The sequence below is a fragment of the Acyrthosiphon pisum genome, chromosome A3 (assembly GCF_005508785.2).
Source record: "Acyrthosiphon pisum isolate AL4f chromosome A3, pea_aphid_22Mar2018_4r6ur, whole genome shotgun sequence".
Taxonomy (NCBI): Eukaryota; Metazoa; Arthropoda; class Insecta; order Hemiptera; family Aphididae; genus Acyrthosiphon; species Acyrthosiphon pisum.
In genome coordinates this window covers 989,973-1,012,749 of record NC_042496.1, presented here as the reverse complement: position 1 = coordinate 1,012,749, position 22,777 = coordinate 989,973, and the positions used below count along the sequence as shown (strand labels likewise).

Below are 22,777 nucleotides of genomic sequence, written 5' to 3'. Positions count from 1 at the left end.
CCCCCCCCCCCCCCCCCAACTAATATACCAATTACCAGCTGGCTAATAACAATACATAAATAAATTCATAAAAGACTAGGTAAGTCCCCCAAGCCCCCACCTATTTGGGCCAATGATAGGAATACTCATGGACATAGGCGCAAATAGCGTTTGAGATTTGGGGGGACTAATAGGGCTAATAGGGCCTTACTTTGATAATATTGAATAAGCTTAAAACAAAATGTAGGAAATGTTTGGGAGGACTATGGACATTTTGGGGGGGGGGCTTAGCCCCCAAATCCCTCTCCTATTTGCGCCTATGCTCATGAATGAAATTAATAACCGTGGACTAAGATATAATGGACTGGAAACGACAAGGTGGGCGGGTGACTGCCTGTATAGACGACTACTTACTGCTGATAAGTCATATGCTACATCATCGTCTGTTACAGGCATTTAATTGATGTGTATAATAATAATTGTTTATTTGTTGTAACTAAATATAACATAAGCATTTCAAAACACATCATACAAAACAAGATGAATTATGGTTATATATAATCTAGAAGCATTAGCTTTTATTTTGTAATGGTGATGTTGAGTTCACAAAAAGTAAAAAATGTAATAAATAAAACATTTAGTCAGTAGATATGTTAAGTAATTAGTAATTAGTAATTACATAATTTAGTGTACAATAAAATAACAATAACATAAAAAGGGACACAATGTACCAAAGATTCATATTTGCCTTAAAAATGTATAATTAAGAGGAAGTCACACCCACATGTGTTGTCTGTCTTACAAATGTACAACATAGCAAAAAATGTTTTGCATGGGAAAGAACCGAGAAGGCTACAATCATAATAGTTAGCTAATAGTTGGTTAACTAGGAAACAAAATTTTCGCCACACAAAAAGAGAATTTTGCCTGTGCAATATCATTTTTAATTTTTCGATATCAGAACTTCAAAAAGTTATTAAGGTTTGAAAAACAAAAATAATAATGGATTTTGAAACAATAACAACTTTTTCGTATAAGTGATATCAAAAAAATAAAACGATATTGCACAGCCAAAGTTCTTCTTTGATGTGGTGAAAATTTTGTTTTGTAGTTATGACTGTAACTTTCTCCATTCTTTCCCCGCGCGAAACAGTTTTTGCTATGTTGTTCATTAGTAAGACGGAGACATCACATGCGGGTGTAGCATCCTCTTAAAAAACCTATCATTAATTCATGAAAACATACCTAATTTGTAAATTTATTTTTTTTAAATGCCAATAATAATATTCATTAGTATTAGTGATTGAGACTTAGATACTAAGTATTTATTTAGTTTTTTTGAATTAACATATAATTTAGCTGAGTGCTATAAAAATGTATGTCATATCATTCATCAAATAATATTGTCTTTTTAATATTTAAATGTTTAAAGGGTAGAACTTTGATGTCCATCAGTTAAAGCAAGTTTGAATTATTCTTCAAGTCTTTTTAAAAATCTGTTTGATTGATTGAATCTAGTATACCAGTGAATCTAAAATAATAATATAAATTAATATATGAAAATTAGATTATTTAAAAATATTTACCTGTACTTGTATACATGAGCTCGATATTCCACCATAATGTTTTAACATGGCGTTATAATGGTAATTGTACATTATGATTTTAGAAATTTCCATCACAAAACCTGTTAAAAATTTAAATATTAGAATAACATAGCGAATGTTCTACACCCAAAGCGTGCACAAATAACCAGTGCTGTAAATACCAGGTGGGCAATATGGTCAAATGCCACGAGTCTTTAACTATTGAGTGCCCTAGCCTAATCAATAATACACCATATTTTTTTTATTAAATTACAAATTTCACAATAAAATAATTAAAGTATTATTATTTTGATATTTGAAATAAATTCCATGAACTACGGTCCAGTGACTTATTATTAGAGCCATCTTTGTTTATTTTTATTTTAGAGGACCCAGAAGATTTTATGCCATGGGACCTTAAAATCATAGTTACACCACTGACGGTACCAAACACAAAATGTAATTGTTATATAACGCAATATGCCAATATCTGATTTACTCATATGCATAGCTTTATAGTCTCTAGTAGGTACTCTCAAGTGTATATTATGGAGATAATAATTTTATATAATAAGGATTATTGTTAAAGTTTAAGACTTAGACAAAAATATTTATAAGGATCGACACCTGCTAACAGTATTCTTATATTCTAAAAATGCTACAGTTTAGGTGACCTGTGCTCAGTCCAGGGGCGTTCGGGTCATAGATATTAAAAGTCTTATAATATCTTTGATTCAGGTGGACTGGACAGGGCGATTTGGGACGATTCAATAAATTTGAGCTAATAGCTTATAAATATTTTATTATCAGCATTAAATTGGTCCGAATTTTCTGTTTCCCCGTGGCCAACTTGTATTCCCAAACCGCCCCTGGCTAAGTCTGTGTTTATCGGAAATGTTGTTTATTTGAGATTTTGACGATTATAATATAATAGTTACTTTTTTTCGCGAACTCCGAAGTGTAATATTTACGTATTTAACTTATTAATTAAAACTGTTATATTATAATGTTTTATTAGGTACCTACTTAGTACTTACCATGTGATTTTTTCATATGACGTGATACCTAAGTTAGTTTTATTGCTAAGCGATTCATTACACATTTCGTATTTAAAACTTATTAGTTACTTTCACGGTCTAAGACACCTGATATAATGGACTGAAACGAGCAGCTTATCAGTGGCCTCGAAAGTGTGTACAAGAGGCCTATAACCAGTGGTTCATTTGCTGCAATTAATATATTCTCCATTCTGCAACACTGCGGTAGGTAGCAGTAATCATTAATTTTCTTAATCAATTCAATGATTGTGGTAAGATCATGGATAAATACAGCAATGTTTGTATATGCCTATCATGAGTAGTCTGTATTTGCCATATTTTGGGTTCGTATTCCTAGAGATAAAACCGGGAACCGCCCCTTCCATATACCAAATGTTCTTTCTATGACGTTTTTAGTACCACTTTGCGCTTTTTAAAACAACATTGGTCAAATATTTTATTTAAATAATAAGATATCGCATACCAGCCCCTTCACAATTTTTTAATTTGTATTACCAATGATGGAGGCGAACTACGACCTATGGTTGGGAAGGGTGGGATGCGCTAACCGGACTAAAACTCGTTTTGTTGCTGACATACCTATCTGTTTTTTACTGGATTGCCCTACGGCCTACGTTCATGTCGGCGGACGGCATCACAACTCACAACAAAATATGAACATGCGCAGATCAAGGTGGATTGATTAATCCACCTCGGCGCAGACCATATTTTTGTTAATAGGACTTCAAATTGTGTTTAATGTTTATTAAATCTGAGGGTTAACAAGTAACAAGAATAAATAATAATAACAACAACACCGGACCATGATTGTTGTTAGCATTCGACTATCGATCGTAGTTAACTGATAAAGTGATAAATAATAATACATAATAATAACAATAATCAGATTGTACTGATTGTGGGTATTCACTATCCATTATAAATTATTATTAAATTGTTTATTACACCTATATAGTAATAGTTTACTTTTCGGTCGTTCTGCGCGGAGCGTTCGATCGTCACGAGCGGTCGCGCTATTAAATCAACTTCGTGTTCGCGTACAGGGTTGGAGTGCTTTGTCACAGGACACACAATGTCTTTCCACGACAGTAACATGTCGCCATCTTCGACGTTTTCCATGGACGACGACGACAACGTCAGTGTGAAAATCGAGAACAAAGATCTAACCGACTCCGATGGTACGCAACGAAGTTATATCAAATAAACATTCGCATTAACGTCATTAGTTTTTGTTTTCCAGAAGAAGGCAAAGAAAACCGCGAGAAACACACTGAAATACAGGAGCAGTGAGTTGTTCATTTTCCCACGACAACACGATTGTGTTGACAGGCGCCAAACAATTTGCATTTGAATTTTTTTTTTTATAATTCCAGGGTCTACCAGGACAAATTGGCCGGTATCCAAAAGCAACTACAGCAGTTGCGCGATGGAACTCACGGGGAATTTGTAAAGCAATTGAAAAAATTGGACGCACAGCATAAAAATCAGTATGTTAATATTTCTTTTTCCACCTAATATTATAATGCCAGTAAAATCATGATTCTAATGGTTTTTTTTTATTAATTTATCAATAGACTAATGATGAATAATTTGTGGCGAGACTGTTTGTTTGATGCTATCGAAAGAGAATTTAATAGAGAACGGCGTCTAGCTCACAAAGAGTTTGAAGATCGTAATGCTGAACTCACTGAGACTTTGATATCAGAATTAAATGAAAGGAAAAAAGCTATAGAAAATGACAGTTTGAGCTCGGAACTTTGTATGTATTATAAACACTTTTATATAGTATATATTTTTATCTTTTTATAATATTTGGGTGGTTTTCAGCTCCCGATTCGTCAGATCAAAAGCCTGCTATGACAAGGAAACTGAGAAGAAGACCAAATGACCCCGTGGTGCCAGCACCCCAAGAAAAACGTCGCAAACCCCCACCTGTATCAAATATATATTATTTATTGCAGGATCATGAAATTGAACAGGATGTAAAACTTATTCAAGACTCATTGGTTTCATTAGCGTCTACTTCTACCACAACAACCCCTACAGTCAAAACACGTGATACAGTAAATTCTTCATCCATTAGGAAACCAGGTTGGTTATATTTACAATTACATTTTGATAGTATAGTATTAAAGTATAAAGTATTATTTAAAATTATTTTTTAGGGTGTCTTCCAAGTACTAGTTCATCAACTGCAGGTAACATGAGTCCTAAAAAGAATTCAGACACTGAAGGATCATCAGCTATTCCAGATACACGAATCGAAGATGGAAAACTGCTGTTTGAAAAGAGATGGTATGAAAAATTTAGTTTAGTATTTGTTCCCTAAGATAAGAATTATTTTAATTTTAGGTATCATCGAGGACAACCTGTTTTTGTCGAAGGAAGGCAAATGGCAAAATTCCCAGCTGTTATATCTGCCATTGGCAACGAAACTGTAAGTCACTAAATTAATTTAAAAAGTTTAATATTATGAAAAATAATGGTATTAGAACAAAAATAAAATCTGTAAATCATTTCTATATTACAGATTTGGGTCAAGAAAACGTCAGACAACAGTAAATTTCGTATCAACTTGTCTTACCTATCAAAAGGTAAAATGTCAATCAAACGTCGAGCTGCTGTTTAAAAAACTACTTATATTCAGATGTTATATATCTATACATGTAGGTCATTCATTTTATTTTCCTGTTTTTTTTTTTTTTATTGACAGTTAATAAAAATAATAATTTGTATCCTATAATAATATTACATTTCCTATTGTACCTATTCAAAATGTAATTATTTAAAGATTTGTGAGGTTGTTTTCAATTATTGTATTAGTATAATAAAATAATTTAATACATTTTTTTTTTCTGTATGGAATCATAGAGTAACAATTATTTTATTTCATTTATGTTTACAAGTTTTTTTTCTATAAAGAAACGCTTCAAATTTTAATTTTTGGAATATACTCCTCGGCCAGTATATCAGTCATCTTACGTTTGATGTGCGACAAATTTTGTTCAATATATTTCCAGTTAGTCACAGTATCTTGAAGTAATACTTGAGATTTGACTAATTGTTGATCCGTTTCGTTCATTTGATTCATGGCATTAATATACATTTGCTTGTTGAATGTTGTAAGATTTGAATAAAACTGCATATTTTTCTCTTCTAGAACAAATTGAATTAAAATATAATTGAACAGTTGTTCATCGATTATGGTGGAAATTTATAGCAATAATATTATACTAAAGCAACTCACTTAATTTTCTATGCAGTAAAGTATCTTCAGACATTTTAAAATTGTCGGATTGGCCGGCAAAACTTTCTCTTCCCACTCGACTTTTTCTATTTTCTACAATAACTTTCATTAATGAAAAACATTCGATGTGTAGATACACTTAAAATAATTAACTAAACAACTTTTGATCATTCAAAAATGAATGGTCGTTTAAATAAATGATTTGACATACTTGAATTGCTTGCTCGATATTTGGAATCAGTATCAAACTCTGTGTGGTCACTCTCGACCATTCCACTTCTTGTGTTCTGAAATGAATCATTATCCTTTTATAACCATATATGTTTTGAATATAACAATAACGCTGTATAGCTGATCTTACCTCAACTTGTTGAAAGTCTTCATCGTCGGATTCAGAAGCTTCACCCAGAACGAGCATCGCTTTATCTGACATATTGATGGAGTATTTTATAAAAAATACATAAAATAGTTTATACGCTGTAAGATTTAAGAAGTAAACAGTGTAGTATTAATGTAGACTATATTTTACTACCCGTGAAGAAGACTTAATTCAATATTATTGTTATTTTTTACCACTTGTTAGTTTTATAACAACAACAAAAATAATGATAACAATATCATTGTTTTTTTTTTTATCATTTTTTATCATAATATCTATATCTATAGTTGTGCACCTTGCATACTATTGTTGAGTATTGTGACGATGGGGATTGGTAGAGGTGATTTTCTGTCTTTATCTTATATACGTAGAACATAGGAATTTAGAATTTAGATGTGTTTTCATTCCAACGTATAGATTGATCAAGTGAAGCTATGAAAGTTTTAATAACAGATTTGGATTTTTTGTCATGTCTACTTGAGATTGACTTTCCAACATTTTTGATTTTATATTCTCCAAAAATGTAAATATTTCATTTCCAATTTTAGTACCAATTTTTTAGAATTTAGGGGGATAAAATCAAAATTGTGGGGAAATCGATCTCAAGTAAACATGACGACAAATTCAAATCTGTTTTTTGAGTTCTTATCGCTTTATTAGATTAATCGATACGTTGTAATGAAAACCCGTCTAAATTCCTATGTTCCACGTGTGTTCGACGATGACAGAAAATCACCGATTCCAATCCCCTTAAGAATGAATTTTAGAAATGGGATGATCGGTCACTTGAGTGATTCGAATCATTCAGAACAATCATAGAACAATTGGAAAGAATCAGTCAAACGATTAGGTCATTTGATTTTCCGGTCACATACCTATCATCAATGGGCGACTGTAGAGATGGGATGGTTCTAAGAATTTATTGTATTAATAAATCATAGACTTATTGTCTTGTTATTTATTGGTCTAAAAAATGCATTATGTTCTATCACACTATCACAGTATAAACTATAAAGAGTAATATATATTATTATTCTTTATACTGTGGTTCTATCTTGTATGACATTATAGTACCTATTAGTGTATTACCATAATACCATGTATTACAATTTACAGTCAAGACTAGAAATAGAATATAATTCTAGTAATCTAGACATCTAGTCTTCATGATTATAGTATTTTAAATTATAATTATACTACTTGACGGAGCATCTGGACAATGTGTGGGCGGGTGGCGTGGTCTAGTGTTAGATAGGTTGCAGTTAATAGTTATAATAATAGATATACCTAATTAAAACTATTATAAAATCGAAACCTTCTTGTCCGCATGTGCTGTGTACGTTGCACATCAAGGGCAGGGCACTATTACATCGGACCGTTGGAATATTAATAATATTTTACATACCCATAGAATTTTAATGGTCTATGATACCCATAGAATGTTCTATGCTATATTGTTCTATGGCTATACCTAATGTCTATAATTTACATACATATCTATTTTTTAATTATTTTAGAAACTAGCAATCATTATAATATAAAATACATTCATCGACTCATAGTGATTAGTGATTACCATTTAATATTGTGAGTTATAATATAAGTTAGGTATAGCAATCAAGGATATTAAGGATGGCTCTAACTTTGGGTACCTAACTGAAGTAAATATTAAACTAAAATGTTAAATTAATTTTAGTCAAATCTAATATGTTTTTAAATATAGTTATACAGTATACTATAGTCCAAATATTAATAAACAGATTGCTAGTATTCACAATTTTCTGGAATTGTACATGCGTCCGTGTAATCTGGTTGTAGTAAGATAAATTGCAAGCCACACATCTGGGTATAGTCAAATCTTTATTATGAAACTATCACAGACTCATACAGTTGTACACTACCAACCTCCCTAAAGCATTCACAAGAAGACAGTAGTGCTGAAGTTTAAAATTTAACTCTGGCCAATTGAAAATACAATAACCTTAAACCTCTTATACCTCGTCTACAATTTAAAATTTTGTATAGAAAAACAATTTATGAAAGTTAAAATTTGTTTGACTTCTAAAAGGAATATTGTTAATGCAATGTAACATAATTTTTACACAATCCATTAATATTTGTTACAGGTAATTTAATTTGAGTACTTTATAAAGTACAATGTAGCTATATGTATATCACAGTAATTTATTATGTAAACATATTGTCTTAAGTCTAAACTATATAAATAAATATTCAAATATCCCTTATTTCCATTGAGTAATCAAACATGTTCTATTTTTTGTTATAGTTTGAACCCATTCACATTTAAAAAAAAATTGTTAAACTGACCTAAACATAGGGATTGGTGCTACCACTGATTATAGAATAATGAAAGAAGATTAATAAGTGATTAAACAGAGCATACACAATTTTTATGAATACTATTAACTATACCGTACTGTCATGGTACATATTAATATATTATATAGGTATAACTATAATATTATATTGTGTTAAGCATTATCCACTGTTATTGGTCTTGACAAAAACAAAAAATTAAATAAAACAGTAATGGTTGTAATATTATTTAATTTTATATTGTATAATCAATCTAAACATATATTAACTATTATATTATTTATTTCCACATGGTAATTAATTATCACATTTTATTTACTTGTATTTCATAATAATTTGGTAGTATTATTTTATTTTAATATAAACCGACATCGGAAACTCAAACTTTGTTTTTCACATCAATTGTATCATACAAATCAGTTCTTCTTTGATTTTCAGTGGGTATTTGCTGTCTCATTTTTTCCCGATCACCAAAGTCTATAATAATTAAATAACACTTTCAATTTAAGATTTAACAGAAAAATAAAATCATATTTACCAAGATCTACATATAAATCCATATCTTTTTCAGAAGCTTCTTCTAAAATTTTACCCCATGGATCGACAACCATGGAATGACCCCATGCCACATAATTAGAATCTGTAACTCTGGCTGGTGAAGCAACAGCTACAAATGCCTGATTGTCTACTGCTCGGCATCTAATTAATAGACTCCAATGTAAAGGCCCAGTTGTCATATTAAAGGCACTGGGGTAGATTAACATATCACAACCTAAAAATCAAAATCTATAGTAATGTTTATTATAATATTTAATAACTATTAAGTAAGCAGCAAACCTTGTTTTCGGTATATTGCTGCCATTTCTGCAAATCGTATATCATAGCAGATCCCTAGACCAATTTTAAATTTTCCCAACTGAAAAGTATTTAGTGTATTCCCAGCTGCTAGAGCATCAGATTCTTTGAAGCAAACCCCACCAGGAATATTTATATCAAATAAATGCACCTGTATTTGTACATAATATATATTTTAAATACACATTACATAGTAGAATGTATGGTGCAATTGTGATGACTTTTAACTAAAATTAGTAAATAATCAAGATTAGTATTACATTTAATATTTTGGGTTTTAGCTTATTTTGCAATTAAAATAAAATAAATAAATATTCAATTATATGTTTATTATATTATAGACATGTTTAACTGGGGTACCTACAGTTCTATGAACCAGAAATCTTTTATTTAGATTATATTATATTTGATTTCAGTTCATATTATAATTATAACTGTACTTAAAGATAGTCACTTCTTGGTTATGAAATATCAAATTTTTATAGTACTTTTCTATGTTTGGCTATAAGGTTTCCATTCGGATCCCAAACTGTACACGTGTTGTACACTTTGTCATCACATATCTCTGGGATCGAACCACCTACAATATACATTTCATTTGATTTGGCAGCTTGAGACAAAGCTTCACATGTATCACCTCCAGGAATAACTTCCGAGTATTCTCTGAACAAAGCTAAAATAGAAATAATATAATTAGATAATAATCATGGCATTTGACGTACTTGATTAAATAATTGTATATTTTAATTTATATATGATCAAGAGGATGTCGTAACCGCTTGTGTTATCTGCTTTTTACTAACGCCTAAGTCATAAGTGCATAACACACCAAAATTTACGTTCAGTAGTTCAAATTTTGTCTTAATAGTTTCTAAACGACTAAATAAACACTAATAGTTTGAATGAAATTCATAGTGAATGATTTATTATAGAAAATTGATTAATTTAATGGTTTACTAAAATTGTGCTCTAAATCATGTTTAAGCGACCATTAGCTAGCTCGCTACAATTGATTAATTTAATGTTAAGTGATGTTTATGTAACCCACCATCAGACTATAATATGATATACATATACCTACTTACCAGTGTTATATGGAGCGTTAAAACATTCTGGTAATATGGCTAATGTGCAGCCATTCAGTTTGGCTTGCTGTACACGTTTTATTGCATTGGCCACATTTGTCGACTTATCGGCCGTGACAGTCAACTGCAGTAAGGCCACTCGAAAACCTAAAACAATCATCAAACATCATGCTACAAACAAGTAGGCCACCCATGATGGCAAAATAGAATAACTATTAATGTAATTTTACAATGATTACCAGAAGAATTCGATGAAACCATTCTGACTTGGGCGAATAACGTGATTGTCTGTCGCAATAGTTTTTGACCAGCAAACATTTAAGAGCAACGCCCGCCGTTCACTGGTATGCTGTGGTATTAATTCTATATTTCTATCTGACTTATTTTCGATAAGTCGCTAATACCAATTCATTTTAATTTTATTATTAGTTATTACTATTTGCTGTTAATATGAATCATAACTTAATACTTGTAAATTAATCATATCAGATATAGTACTATTGCAGTATTGCAGTCATTAAAGACTTATAATTTATTAAAATAATATTATATTAATTATTATTATGCATGCATCCGCGGAGTGACAAGAACGCCGGTGATAAGAAACTCGGCTGATTTGAAATTTAATCAATTAAAATCAATTTACGGACCTACTGTGATAAACGCCACTAAACCAAAGGCTGGGCATTAACGAGTTAACATTTAAAATTAAGTCAAAACGGTAAGTCAATTAACTCGTAACTTTTTTTTTCAAATTAAAATTTAACTTAATAAGTTACTTTTTTTTTCAAGATTAGGTAACGTGTTAACTCCAAGTTAATTTTATTTCAAAAGTATCTAAATTAAGTAAATTTTGTCCAAGGAATAATGCAAATTTTTGAATGGGTTTTTACTTTGATGTATTATTTTAAATTTCTCCAGTAATTTTCTTGAGCGTAAAGGAAAACTATCTAATAAACCATATTATGTGTCTGGAATTTTTATTTTTGCAAATTTTAATTACTAAGTTAAGTGACATTTTTTTTTTTTAAAGTTAACTTTTAATTTACCGAGTTAACGAAAAAAAATACGAGCAACTTTTAACTTAACTTAACGAGTTAAAAAAAATCGTTAACTTGCCCAGCCTTGACTAAACCCATACAGCAAGGGTCACCGACTGGCGAACCACGGTCCGCATCCGGATCTCAGACACAATCAGACACGGACCCTAATGGCTGCGTAATTATAAAATATAATATATTAATATAGTAAACACTTTTTACATTACATTTTTATAATAAAAATATTTTATGATTTTATGAGTATGGTATACAATATGGTAGGTATACGTCGTGTCTCCTTCACCGGCTTTAATTACGTTGAAATCCCATAGGTGCAAAAAATAATTCCGATAAGTTGACTGATAGTAACGGTCCGCTCTATAATTATCGTATGTCAAAAAAACAAAATCTAAAAATTTCCAAAGCGTTTTATTACAATTTAGTAGGATTGTTATTAATTGTTAATGTGTGAAAAAAGCGGTTTGGTATTTAATTGTGTTTTGGACCGTGGGAAGTTTGGTAAGTTTCAAAACGGACTCCCGTAGAAATTAGTTGGTGACCCCTCAGCTATAGAGTAATTAATACATGAAGAGTGAAGACTAGAATATGATTAGTGTTCATGAATATGACTAAACCACGATGGAAGATAATATTCTTTATAATCGTACACTAAACACGGCTTTAGATAGTGTCGAACGATAAATTATGGGGGGGGAGGCACGGACCCTATGGTCGCCCCTTAAATACGTCTCTGTAGATATTTTATTAGGTATATTAAATTTTATATTCGTAGAAAACGTTATTTTTGAGTTGAATATTGGGTCTATTAATATCACAGATATCTATATTGTAGGTACTATAAAGATAGCGAACTCCTCGCATGAACTGAAGCATCAGGGTCGGGGGAAATTGTATGGTATTTTATATGGTAAAAAGTTAACTATGATTTATCTGGTATTGTATTTTATTATTTCTAAACCTGTTGTTTGTAAAAAATAAAAAATATTTTGTATAAATCATTTTAAATTTAATATTTTATTTTACCATTAAAAACGATGTTATTCCAAATACATTTTGTATGTTGAATGAAATATTTTGCCCCCCAAGAAAATGACGGCCAGCCACGGCATAGCTTCACTTGTTAACAATGTATAGAAGCACGATTTAAGATATACTCTTAAATCGTGTATAGGTAGGTAGGTACCTTTTAAAATCCACAAGCTTATTGCATTAATAATAATAATTTACCTGTTTGAGAACCTCCCCGGGTTCAGTACCTTTTTTCGTGACAAAATGTAGCCTATCTTCTTCACCAAAGCCTAATCTATCTCTGTACCAAATTTCATCGCAATCGGGTGAACGCTATAGGAATGCATAAAGGACATAGTTAGAAACAAATTTGAATGATGACTCTGTTATTACATTACAATGAAACGTATTAATCACTATTTTACTATCCCAACAAATGCTAAAAAAAAATCCTACAGCTAAATCTGATGCTACTGACACTGAAAATATAAGTTCCACTCCGTATGGTTAAACTGAATTTAACGTTGCTTAAAAATTATTTTTGATCAGTATTTAAACAACCAAATGTAAATTTTAAATTATTAAGATTCCTGGTATGGAATTCTGCTGAAGGGCTGGGACAGTATAGAGACAGAAGCCCTCTACAGGCTCTACAAGTTTCTTATAGAATAAATAATGGAAAATGACACAAGGGCCCTCAACGGGCATCGAACAATAGTGGGTACTAAAGTGTTAAAATTTTAGACATTATGCATCTACATCTAAACTACCTATATAGGTCTGTATATTACAATCTACAGACTACAATAATATTGTACTATATAGGTACTGTATAGTATAATACTATAATATATACAGTAATATTGGGTTGTCTCATCACTCATCGCCTACTCGCGTTAACTCGCATTTACTTATTTTTTTTTATTTATTTAATGTTGAGGCATTGATGCGTATGATGCGTAGATATTGTCTATTTTAATATTTAACTATATATAAATATATAATAGAATTTTATAGTGTTATACTTTAAAGTATAAATCATGTTAGACAAAAATAAGATCAGGCGTATGATTATAATAATATGATATTTATATTTATAATATATTATAGATATTTGCTTTTATTTGATCGATTAATCAAATTTTACTTTTTTTTCTTACTATAACTATTAACTTTCTTAAAATATATGATTAAAATAATTTCCATGTTCCGACTTCCAAAATGCCATTTAGACTATATTATATAGCCATATAGGTCTCAGTCAATCAACCAAAGTTGTGTTACTTTGTATTTTTCACATCAATTGTGTCGTATATGTCAGTTCTTCTTTGAGTTCCAGTGGGTATTTGCCGTTTAATGTTTTCCCGAAGTGTAAAATCTATACATTTTATGAATAACAATATATGTTTAATACAAAATTCGTTTTTAAACAGAAAGATCTATTCAAGATAATAAATATCATATTTACCAAGATCTACATATAAGTCCATATCCTTTTCATTAGCTTCTTCTACAATTTTACCCCAGGGATCCACAACCATTGAATGTCCCCATGCTACGTAACTAGATTTAGTGTCTCTGGCTGGTGAAGCAGCAATTACAAATGTTTGATTTTCCAATGCTCGGAATCTAATTAATAAGCTCCAATGTGGTGGTCCAAGTTCCGTACAGAAAGCACCAGGGTATATCAACAAATCACATCCTTAAATCCAAAATATATAAACATTAAATAATAGGTAAACATAATATATAATATATTTAATATCAGGTATGTAATAATTATTATATTTTATAATTCCGTATTCGCATTGACCATATAATTTATACTAATAGACGGAGCAAGGGTGTAGTTAGCGTGATCTAACCAGCACAACACTACCCGGTGTCCTGTGCCATATGTAGATGATACAATAAACTGTGCATAACTGCATATACAGAAACGTATTTAGAGGAGAGTCAGGGGGGGCTTGGGCGGTAAAATTTTAGGAGCGGTAAATGTTGGAGAGCATTTTATATAATACATGGTAAATTATTTGGGTGATAAAAAAAAGTAATGATATTAATAAAATTAGTATTGTGGTGTTTTCATTTGTCACGAAAAATTCATTGATAATACCAGAACATAGATAAGTATATTATTGTAGTTTGAGAATTGGGATACCTATATAGAATAGAAGAAGCGAAAAAAAGTATTAAGAGAATTAAAAAGATCTATTCTTGTCAGTTGTCATATTTTATGGTATTGTTTTGTGTTAATTAAAATGATTTATTTCATTTTTAAATGATTTGTGATGGTAATGAATGATGATGAACCTTAACCATATTTAAAGTGTTTTAAATTGTATGTGCTTCAATAAATTAATTTTTATATGTTACCTAATATACCTTTCAGATTATGAATGTAGCGAAGAATGCATTGGTTTCACTAGCATGTGTTTTTTTATAAATACAATACCTATTGCTGAAGACATTTAGGTTAATAAGAGGGCGTTTTTTTCTTACATGGGGTGCAAAATTCCTAAATACGTCTCTGTGTATATAATATAAATATACACGGTGAACAGGAACACCTGACACAAAAAAAAAATGATGTTACTTAGACGTATGACAAAAATTGAGAAAATTATGTGATTAATAAATAATTTAAGAAATATACTCAAGTTAGGAAATTCCCAAAAATAATGTTTTGAAAAAAGTTATTACGTTCTAAATAAATTTAATAATTAAAACAATTAATATTGATATTTAAAAAAATTCTAAAAAATAAACTAGTCGACTAAGATAAATGTTTTTACCATCAAAATTGCTTTAATAATCAGATTCACAAATTGGTTAATAAATCGAATTTTTCAGTATTAAAAAATGAAATAATATTTATTATTTTTAGGTATATTATATGTGTAACGCAAGTGACTATAAATTATATATGTATATAAAAAAAATTGAAAAACATTGATTAGAACAAAAGTTATTTCATCTGTCAGGTCTTCCTGTTAAACCCTGTATATATATCACCATCCACTGTAACACAAATTTCAAGGTCCACACTACCGAACCCTGCTATCCTCATATAATCCGTCTATTAGTATAAGGTACTTATAAGTATTCGCAATAAATAATGACAAACCTTGTTTTTGGTATAACGCTGCCATTTCTGAAAATCTCATGTCATGACAAATACCCAATCCAACCTTTAATGTTCCCATTTGGAACGTATTAAGTGTATTTCCTGGAGACATAGCATTAGATTCTTTGAAGCAGGTACTACCGGGGATATTTACATCAAATAAATGAACCTGTAAATTCATTTTTTCGTGAATTAATCACATCTTACATTTTTCAGACATTATAAATTGAAATAAATATTAAAATATAATATGTATAATGTGACGTACGAAAAATTGAAAAATATAAGTATTATAAAGTACCTAAGTAATTATAATTTAAAATATTAATATAGTACTTTTCTATGTTTGGCTATTAGGTTTCCATTCGGATCCCAAACCGTGCACGTATTGTAGACTTTGTTATCACATAATTCTGGGATTGAACCACCTACAACGTACATTTTATTTGACTTGGCAGCTTGTGACAAAGCTTTGCATGTTTCACCATCGGGAATGATTTCAGCGTATTTTCTAAACAAAGCTAAAAAAAAAATAATAATGGAGTTATAAAAAATCCTCTATTCAATTACTCAAATTGAAATTAGTTTATTCTTATAACGGTATATCGCTGGTAAATGCATATCATATTGGTATCTATGTGCTTAATGCTCATGTATACAGTATAACTACTTGAATAAATTATTTTAATTGACTAAAAAATCTTTTAATATATATTACGAGATATCATGATCAATTTTACTGTATAATATAATATATTAATTATTAGGTAGGTACTTAATATTTATATATATGCATATTTTTCATTTGTATTGCCTTGCAGTTTGTCGTTAATATTGTTTAATTAAAATTTATTTGAATGATTTCAAATTAATATGCCTATTTTAAATTAATAATCAGAAATAATTTATTTATCACTGTATTCTAACACTACCTATTTTTGTTTAAGAACAAGTTTATAAATATTTATAATAATAACTTTAATTCTGATATAAAGTTTTTGTTGATGTATAATTATTATATTGCAATAATTATACTTCTATTAGTTTTATATACATACGATTCACCATGCATCATACAAGTAGGTACCTATGCCTAGGGATCAAAATGCCGGAAAATTTCGGAAAAAACAGTTTTTCACAGAGCCTCGGGAAACGTGGAAAAATTGGAGAATATTAAAACAATACATTTACCGAAAAAAACCAAAGTTTTCGGAAAATTAAAAAAAAACCGAATTTGTGGAAAATTAAAAATTGTATTAATATTTTTCAACTGCTATTGTAACAATATATCAGGAGTCTCATATTAATTTTTTACACTTTTTGGGCCCAACAGATAAAACTTTATTGATATTTATAGAAAAAAAGTAAAAAAATTGAAAACTGACAATGTCCGTAACCAGCTCAAAAAGAGTCAAATTATTTTCAAAATTTTATCGTATATAGAAAATGCTAATATAAATATTCAGTAAAATTTTCAAGTATCTAATAATCTAATAATAAGAAAATCGTTACGTGAGAAATCGACTGAAGATCAAATGTTGTAAAAATATGAATTTCAAACGCTCATAAAAGTTTAATTTGACTTGCTTGTAGACATTTTTTTTTGAAAAAAAGGTAGACAAACTTATGAGGAATCTTGTATTACATTTTAAAAACTTAGATTTATGAAAATTTTCATGAATTTCTAACTCAAAATAATTTGCAAATTTTCGTCATTTTTACGTATTTTGTCAATATTTGAACTTTAGGTGCTTATAAAAAAAAAATTATGACTGGATTTTTTATTTTTTTCATCTGCCTTTGAAACAATATAATAAGAACCTATTCTATTAAATTTTCAAGCTTTTTTCACCAACAAATAAAATTTTATTGATATTTAAAGAAAATAAAATTTTAAAAAATGGAAACTGAAAATATCCGTAAACAGCTTAAAATAAATTAAAATATTTGAAAAATGTTATGGTGTATAGAAAATGCTAATATAAACATTCAGTCAACATTTTGTGTACCTACTGTCATTTTTTTTAGAGTACCTAGTATAGGTACCAAAAACCAAAATCGATTTTCTCAAAAACAGATTTTGCGTTAAAATTCTTGTTTTTCCTTATTTTTCTTTTGTTTTTCACGTCCTTTTTACCCCCCCCAAAGTACCAACTAGATTCACTCTCCTATCAGAAAAGGTACTGTTGAAGAAAATTCAAGCACTGTCCTAAAAGGTGATGACAGACACAAAAAAAAAATAAATAAAAAAAAAACACATCATTGTAAAATCAATACATTCACGTTCCACTCAGAATTTAAAATTGAAAACTGAATATGTCCGTAGAGCTCAAAACAAGTCAAAATATTTTGATAATTTTATCATGTATAGAAAATGATAATATAAACAATGAAAATTGCATCTATGGTCATTTTTTTAGAGTTACCTACACTAAAAACCAAAATCGATTTTGTTAAAAACCGATTTTGATTAAAAATTCCTGTTTGACTCAAAAAAAATGTATATAAAAAAAAGCACAGATCATTATAAAATGACTCCGCTCCGAACACAATATTAAAAATCCATTAAACAATAGATTCGAAATTAAACGCATTTGTAATTGTAATATTTGTTATTTATGTAAAATGTAAATATTTTATAGCTGTACGTTATTTGTAATTAAAATATCTTCAGAATCTAAAATATAATGTCTATCTTCTATCTAATTTTACCATTATCGTATGGTGTAGTGAAACATTCTGGCAGTACGGCTAATGTGCAACCATTCGACTTTGCTAGCTGTATACGCTTCACGGCGATGGCTATGTTTGCTGATTTGTCGGCAGTGACGGACAACTGCAATACGGCCGCTCGAATATCTAATATAGGTGGTTAAAATTTGAATATTAACAAAATAACAATATGATGTTAGATATTAATTTATGTATGTAGGAACTTATATATATATTTGTATAACGTGTTAAATTTATTAATTTTGTATATCACCTGTGGAAGTTGGAGAAGTCATTTTCACTTTCCTATAGAAGTACCAATACGCGATTGACTGATCTAATACTTTTAGACTCGCTGGCAAGCATTTATATAGTATATGTATGAGCGAGTGGGTAATAGTTTTAGAAATTCACCTACAGAGTTCAATTTATTCTGGTATCTATAAGTCCACTTTAAGCAGTGATAAGCATTATAGTATTTTAACCGTTTTAACAAGTCAACGCGATCATTATAATGTTATTGCTTAACTGTTTTTCTTTTTTTGTGAAGGTATGACTATGCAAGCTAAAAGTACGGGGAGTGGAAGTATATAACACCAAGTCTGATAAGTAATTAAAATATAATAATTTAATATACCTATACCTGCCTAATTAAATCAATCAAATAAACAATACATTATAATTATGTTTTTTACTGAATCAGGTATGATTTGTGGTAACGTACAAAATGAAAAGTATTCTTACATAACAAACATATTTAATTATCTACATTTTACATATATTATATTGTCCTAATATTAGACATTTATCTTCATATGCTAATAAAATAATATGTACTATTTAAGCATTTTACTTCTCAACTGTTAAATATAAGTACCTATATAATAATATAGTCTATACTATACGGATATAATAGATCGATAATTTATTATTTTTCTTGACTACTGTTCTACGTAGGTACTTGGTAGTATTATTTTTTATTAACATTTAAAGTTCAAATTTCATCATTGTTTTTTAAAATCACTAAAATTTGAAATTGTTTTGAACTTACTTAAAAATTTATAAAATGTTAAATTTTCAAGTTAAAGGACCTTCAATCCCATTAATAGCTATAATATCATAAAATATACCCATAGTAATTTATAGACTGACACATAGTTTTCGCTCAGAATCATTTTACGTAGGTAAATTACGAGTTATCAAATGTCTAATTAACAAAATATATTGTCTATAGACTATAATAATATAATAGATGTTCGTAGATATTAGTGCCTGTTGTTGTTGTTAAAAAAATATGTTTTGAATAATTTACTGCTAGTATGTATCTAGGTAGTTTATCAGGTATTAACGTGTTCGTTATAGGTCATCAAAACAATATTATTAACCTACCTATTATCCACACCGGCTATCGTAACATCCTTAACGAACTCATTAGTGATTAATTAATAAAAAAGTACGCCATGCAGTAAAACGGTTTATCATTAGGTATAAATAGGATAAAATAGAACTAAATAGAACTTTAGAGTGTGATAATTTTGCCCACTGTTTTTTTCTTCTTCTGTTTGTTGTTAAGAGTTTCATAATAAATGCCATCGGCAAAAAACATATATGTATACTAATTAGTATACAATATTGATCGATTGCTTCTAGATATTATCATGTATTTTTGTGTAACTAATATACTGCAAGGTTATTTTATTAATAAATACTCATAATCCCGAAAAGTAGGAATTACAAATTTAATAAATATATTTGTACATAGTTTTAACTTATAAGTTACCTATTATTGCAATATACTGTACCTATACGTCCTACATAATATGAACTATACGGTAATAATTTACTATTATAAGTATTAACTTTATAAAAAAATCCTCCAATAGGTATGTGATAGAAAATAATATGTACAATAGGTACCTTAGGGAATCTAGGGAAAAAGCTTCCCAAAAAAATCTTCGGGAAAAAAAGCCCCTTGGTAAATAATTATTAAGTAATGAAGCTATATTATCAATAGGTATTACATTTATTTATTTGTATTACATTGTCAATAATTGCTAGGTAGGTATATAAAGATTTAATTATTTTAAAGATTTCACTAGTTAAATGTCAATTACTTTTATTTGGAACCTTAATATGATATACTTTTATAGAGTATATGTACACTATTGTGTGAAAAAAAGTATGGAAAATGTTGCTAAATTACGAATATTTCTAATGTTATATATTTATATATATTATATAACCATATAGGTAAATAGCGATTTTAATACAAACTTAACTAATTAAACCTAGTTTTTTCCAAGGCTTTATAGTCTTACATATGGGTATATTTTTACCGTATTTTTATTTCATTGAATTTTTTTTTATTATTCCAGTATACTGTCTAATAGTAATTATTAATTATTATAATAGGCATACATAATGGTACAAGTGTATTTATGATATACATATTATAATGTAAACGTAAATGTAGGTACTGATTACCTTTTTTTGAATTACAAAAAATTTATTGAAATTTATTTATTTATTTATTTAATAATATTTACTTTAATAATAATAAATATTTAACACCCCAAAGGGTTGAAATACAGTAAGTTTAAATTAAAAATATCGCTAAATTAAAAATTGAATACAATTAAATCAAATTAAACATCTAGATTTAAATTATAAACACAGGATTTTATCTTAGTACAGGAGTCGAAAAAAAAATCAAAATTATGAATTAAATTGCTTGGTGTTGTTATAGGCGGAACACCGAACTATTAGTAAAGTAATTATTTTTTGAATGAGGAATAGAATTGATTAGTGTTCCACAAAACCGATCCATAATCAATTAAAGATCTTACCAGTGAACAATACAAAACGAGCAGATGCGTTTAATGAACCCTAAAACACGAAGACTTTTCCCATAACAATAGTTTGGAATTTTTCGTGATTTTGTCAAAAGTTTAATTTAAACGAATATAAAAAAATCTTGCATACATTTTCAAGCTTTTTGACTGAGTATAAACATTTCTACCAACAATAGCTTAATTAGTCTTTATATTATTTAAATTACATATTATTATGTATGAGTATGACAAATTATAGTTTAAGTATCAGATTAATATTTAAGTTTCTAAGGTAAATATTTTTTTGTATTACAACAAAATAACACATATAATTTGAGGATGAATCGTTGTTTGTGTGTGAATATTCAATTTTGCCATTATATGAGCTTAAAACGTTCATAAAAAATAAATGTGGACCTAATTTACTTTAAGTTTAGTAATAAAAAATAATGAGAAATTCTACTATTAATAGCAAAATATCAAACTTTCTATCTTTGTGATCGGATATAACATTTTTATTTAACATTTATAGAAAAAAAACTAAAAATTTCGAAAATTCTTAATATCCATATTTAGTGAACATTTCAAGTATTTACTTGATAATTACCTACGTTAATTTATAGAAAAAAAACTAAAAATTTCGAAAATTCTTAATATCCATATTTAGTGAACATTTCAAGTATTTACTTGATAATTACCTACGTTAATCAATTGAAATGTCAAAAATATCAAAAAATATTTCTGTTTTGTCGTATTTTTTTTAATTTGATAAAGGTGGGTACAGGGAATTTTACTGCTCCAAAAGTTGATTACTGAAAGTGATAATAGACATACATAAAAAAAAAAGGTGGGCAAGTAGATGCCACTCTGCTGTACAGTAGGTTACAAGTGGGTCACTATATAATATGGATGGTATTAAATTTGAATTCAAAGGTATGATTTCATAAGAAAAACAATTCTGAGCGGAGACGATATGTCAGGCTAGGTATAATACCTACATATTATATACTTATCTATGGTATCAAAAAAAAATTGACCTATAATAAATTCCAAATTAATCATATTACAATATCCATTAGGTACTTATAACGCGTTATACATCAACAACAAACCGTGATGCTATCATAGATATATAATAGTACCTATACTTTAGAAGTTTCAAGTACTCACGAATAATATTATTATACAATCATAACAAAATAGCTAAAATAGTTATTCTAGGTTTTTAATATGTAATTTCGTCCAAATTTAAACTTAAAATGACTATAAAAATAAACTGTGTAAATGTATTTTTTAGATCTTTTGGAAACAGAATTAATTACTTACGTGGAATCTTGTTTTAAATTTTCAAATCTTACATACAAAAATTGAACATTTTATACATTTTGAACTACAAAATAATTATTCAAATTTAAATTTGATACATTTTGTCAAAATTCGATCTTTAAATGCTTATAAAAAAAAAAAATTGTGCCTATGTATATTTAATATTTTTCAACTGCTATGTAACAA

The 22,777-nt window shown here is 28.7% G+C and overlaps 4 protein-coding genes and 1 long non-coding RNA gene across 6 annotated transcripts; 1 reads left to right on the top strand and 4 right to left on the bottom strand.

Moving 5' to 3' along the window:
* Positions 1–527: 527 nt before the first annotated feature.
* LOC100575483 lies at positions 528–2,815 on the bottom strand. Its single transcript, XR_510519.3, has 3 exons — positions 2,603–2,815; positions 1,566–1,666; positions 528–1,510 (listed from the first exon to the last, which is right to left on the bottom strand). It is a non-coding gene; the product is annotated as an uncharacterized LOC100575483 (long non-coding RNA).
* Positions 2,816–3,325: 510 nt separating this feature from the next.
* LOC100159505 (sin3 histone deacetylase corepressor complex component SDS3) lies at positions 3,326–5,468 on the top strand. Its single transcript, XM_001948840.4, has 8 exons — positions 3,326–3,801; positions 3,864–3,909; positions 3,997–4,110; positions 4,198–4,382; positions 4,451–4,714; positions 4,789–4,918; positions 4,976–5,060; positions 5,154–5,468. The coding sequence occupies exons 1-8, from the start codon at positions 3,696–3,698 to the stop codon at positions 5,250–5,252; spliced, it is 1,029 nt and encodes a 342-aa protein (XP_001948875.2). The 5' UTR covers positions 3,326–3,695; the 3' UTR covers positions 5,253–5,468.
* Positions 5,434–6,488, bottom strand: LOC100168397 (BLOC-1 subunit 3-like). 2 transcript variants are annotated; one of them, NM_001162812.2, is given in 4 exon segments: positions 5,434–5,779; positions 5,871–5,963; positions 6,082–6,157; positions 6,232–6,488. In NM_001162812.2, coding segments are annotated over 4 exon segments (468 nt in total). In that variant the 5' UTR covers positions 6,304–6,488; the 3' UTR covers positions 5,434–5,552.
* Positions 6,489–8,417: 1,929 nt separating this feature from the next.
* On the bottom strand, positions 8,418–11,165 carry LOC100161541 (omega-amidase NIT2). The gene is made up of 6 exons (XM_001948717.4): positions 10,766–11,165; positions 10,527–10,673; positions 9,930–10,114; positions 9,424–9,592; positions 9,125–9,358; positions 8,418–9,063 (listed from the first exon to the last, which is right to left on the bottom strand). The coding sequence occupies exons 1-6, from the start codon at positions 10,842–10,844 to the stop codon at positions 8,966–8,968; spliced, it is 912 nt and encodes a 303-aa protein (XP_001948752.2). The 5' UTR covers positions 10,845–11,165; the 3' UTR covers positions 8,418–8,965.
* Positions 11,166–13,666: 2,501 nt separating this feature from the next.
* Positions 13,667–18,896, bottom strand: LOC100163597 (omega-amidase NIT2-like). The gene is given in 6 exon segments (NM_001162107.2): positions 13,667–13,973; positions 14,064–14,297; positions 15,723–15,891; positions 16,059–16,243; positions 18,435–18,581; positions 18,709–18,896. Coding segments are annotated over 6 exon segments (855 nt in total). The 5' UTR covers positions 18,731–18,896; the 3' UTR covers positions 13,667–13,875.
* Positions 18,897–22,777: the final 3,881 nt, after the last annotated feature.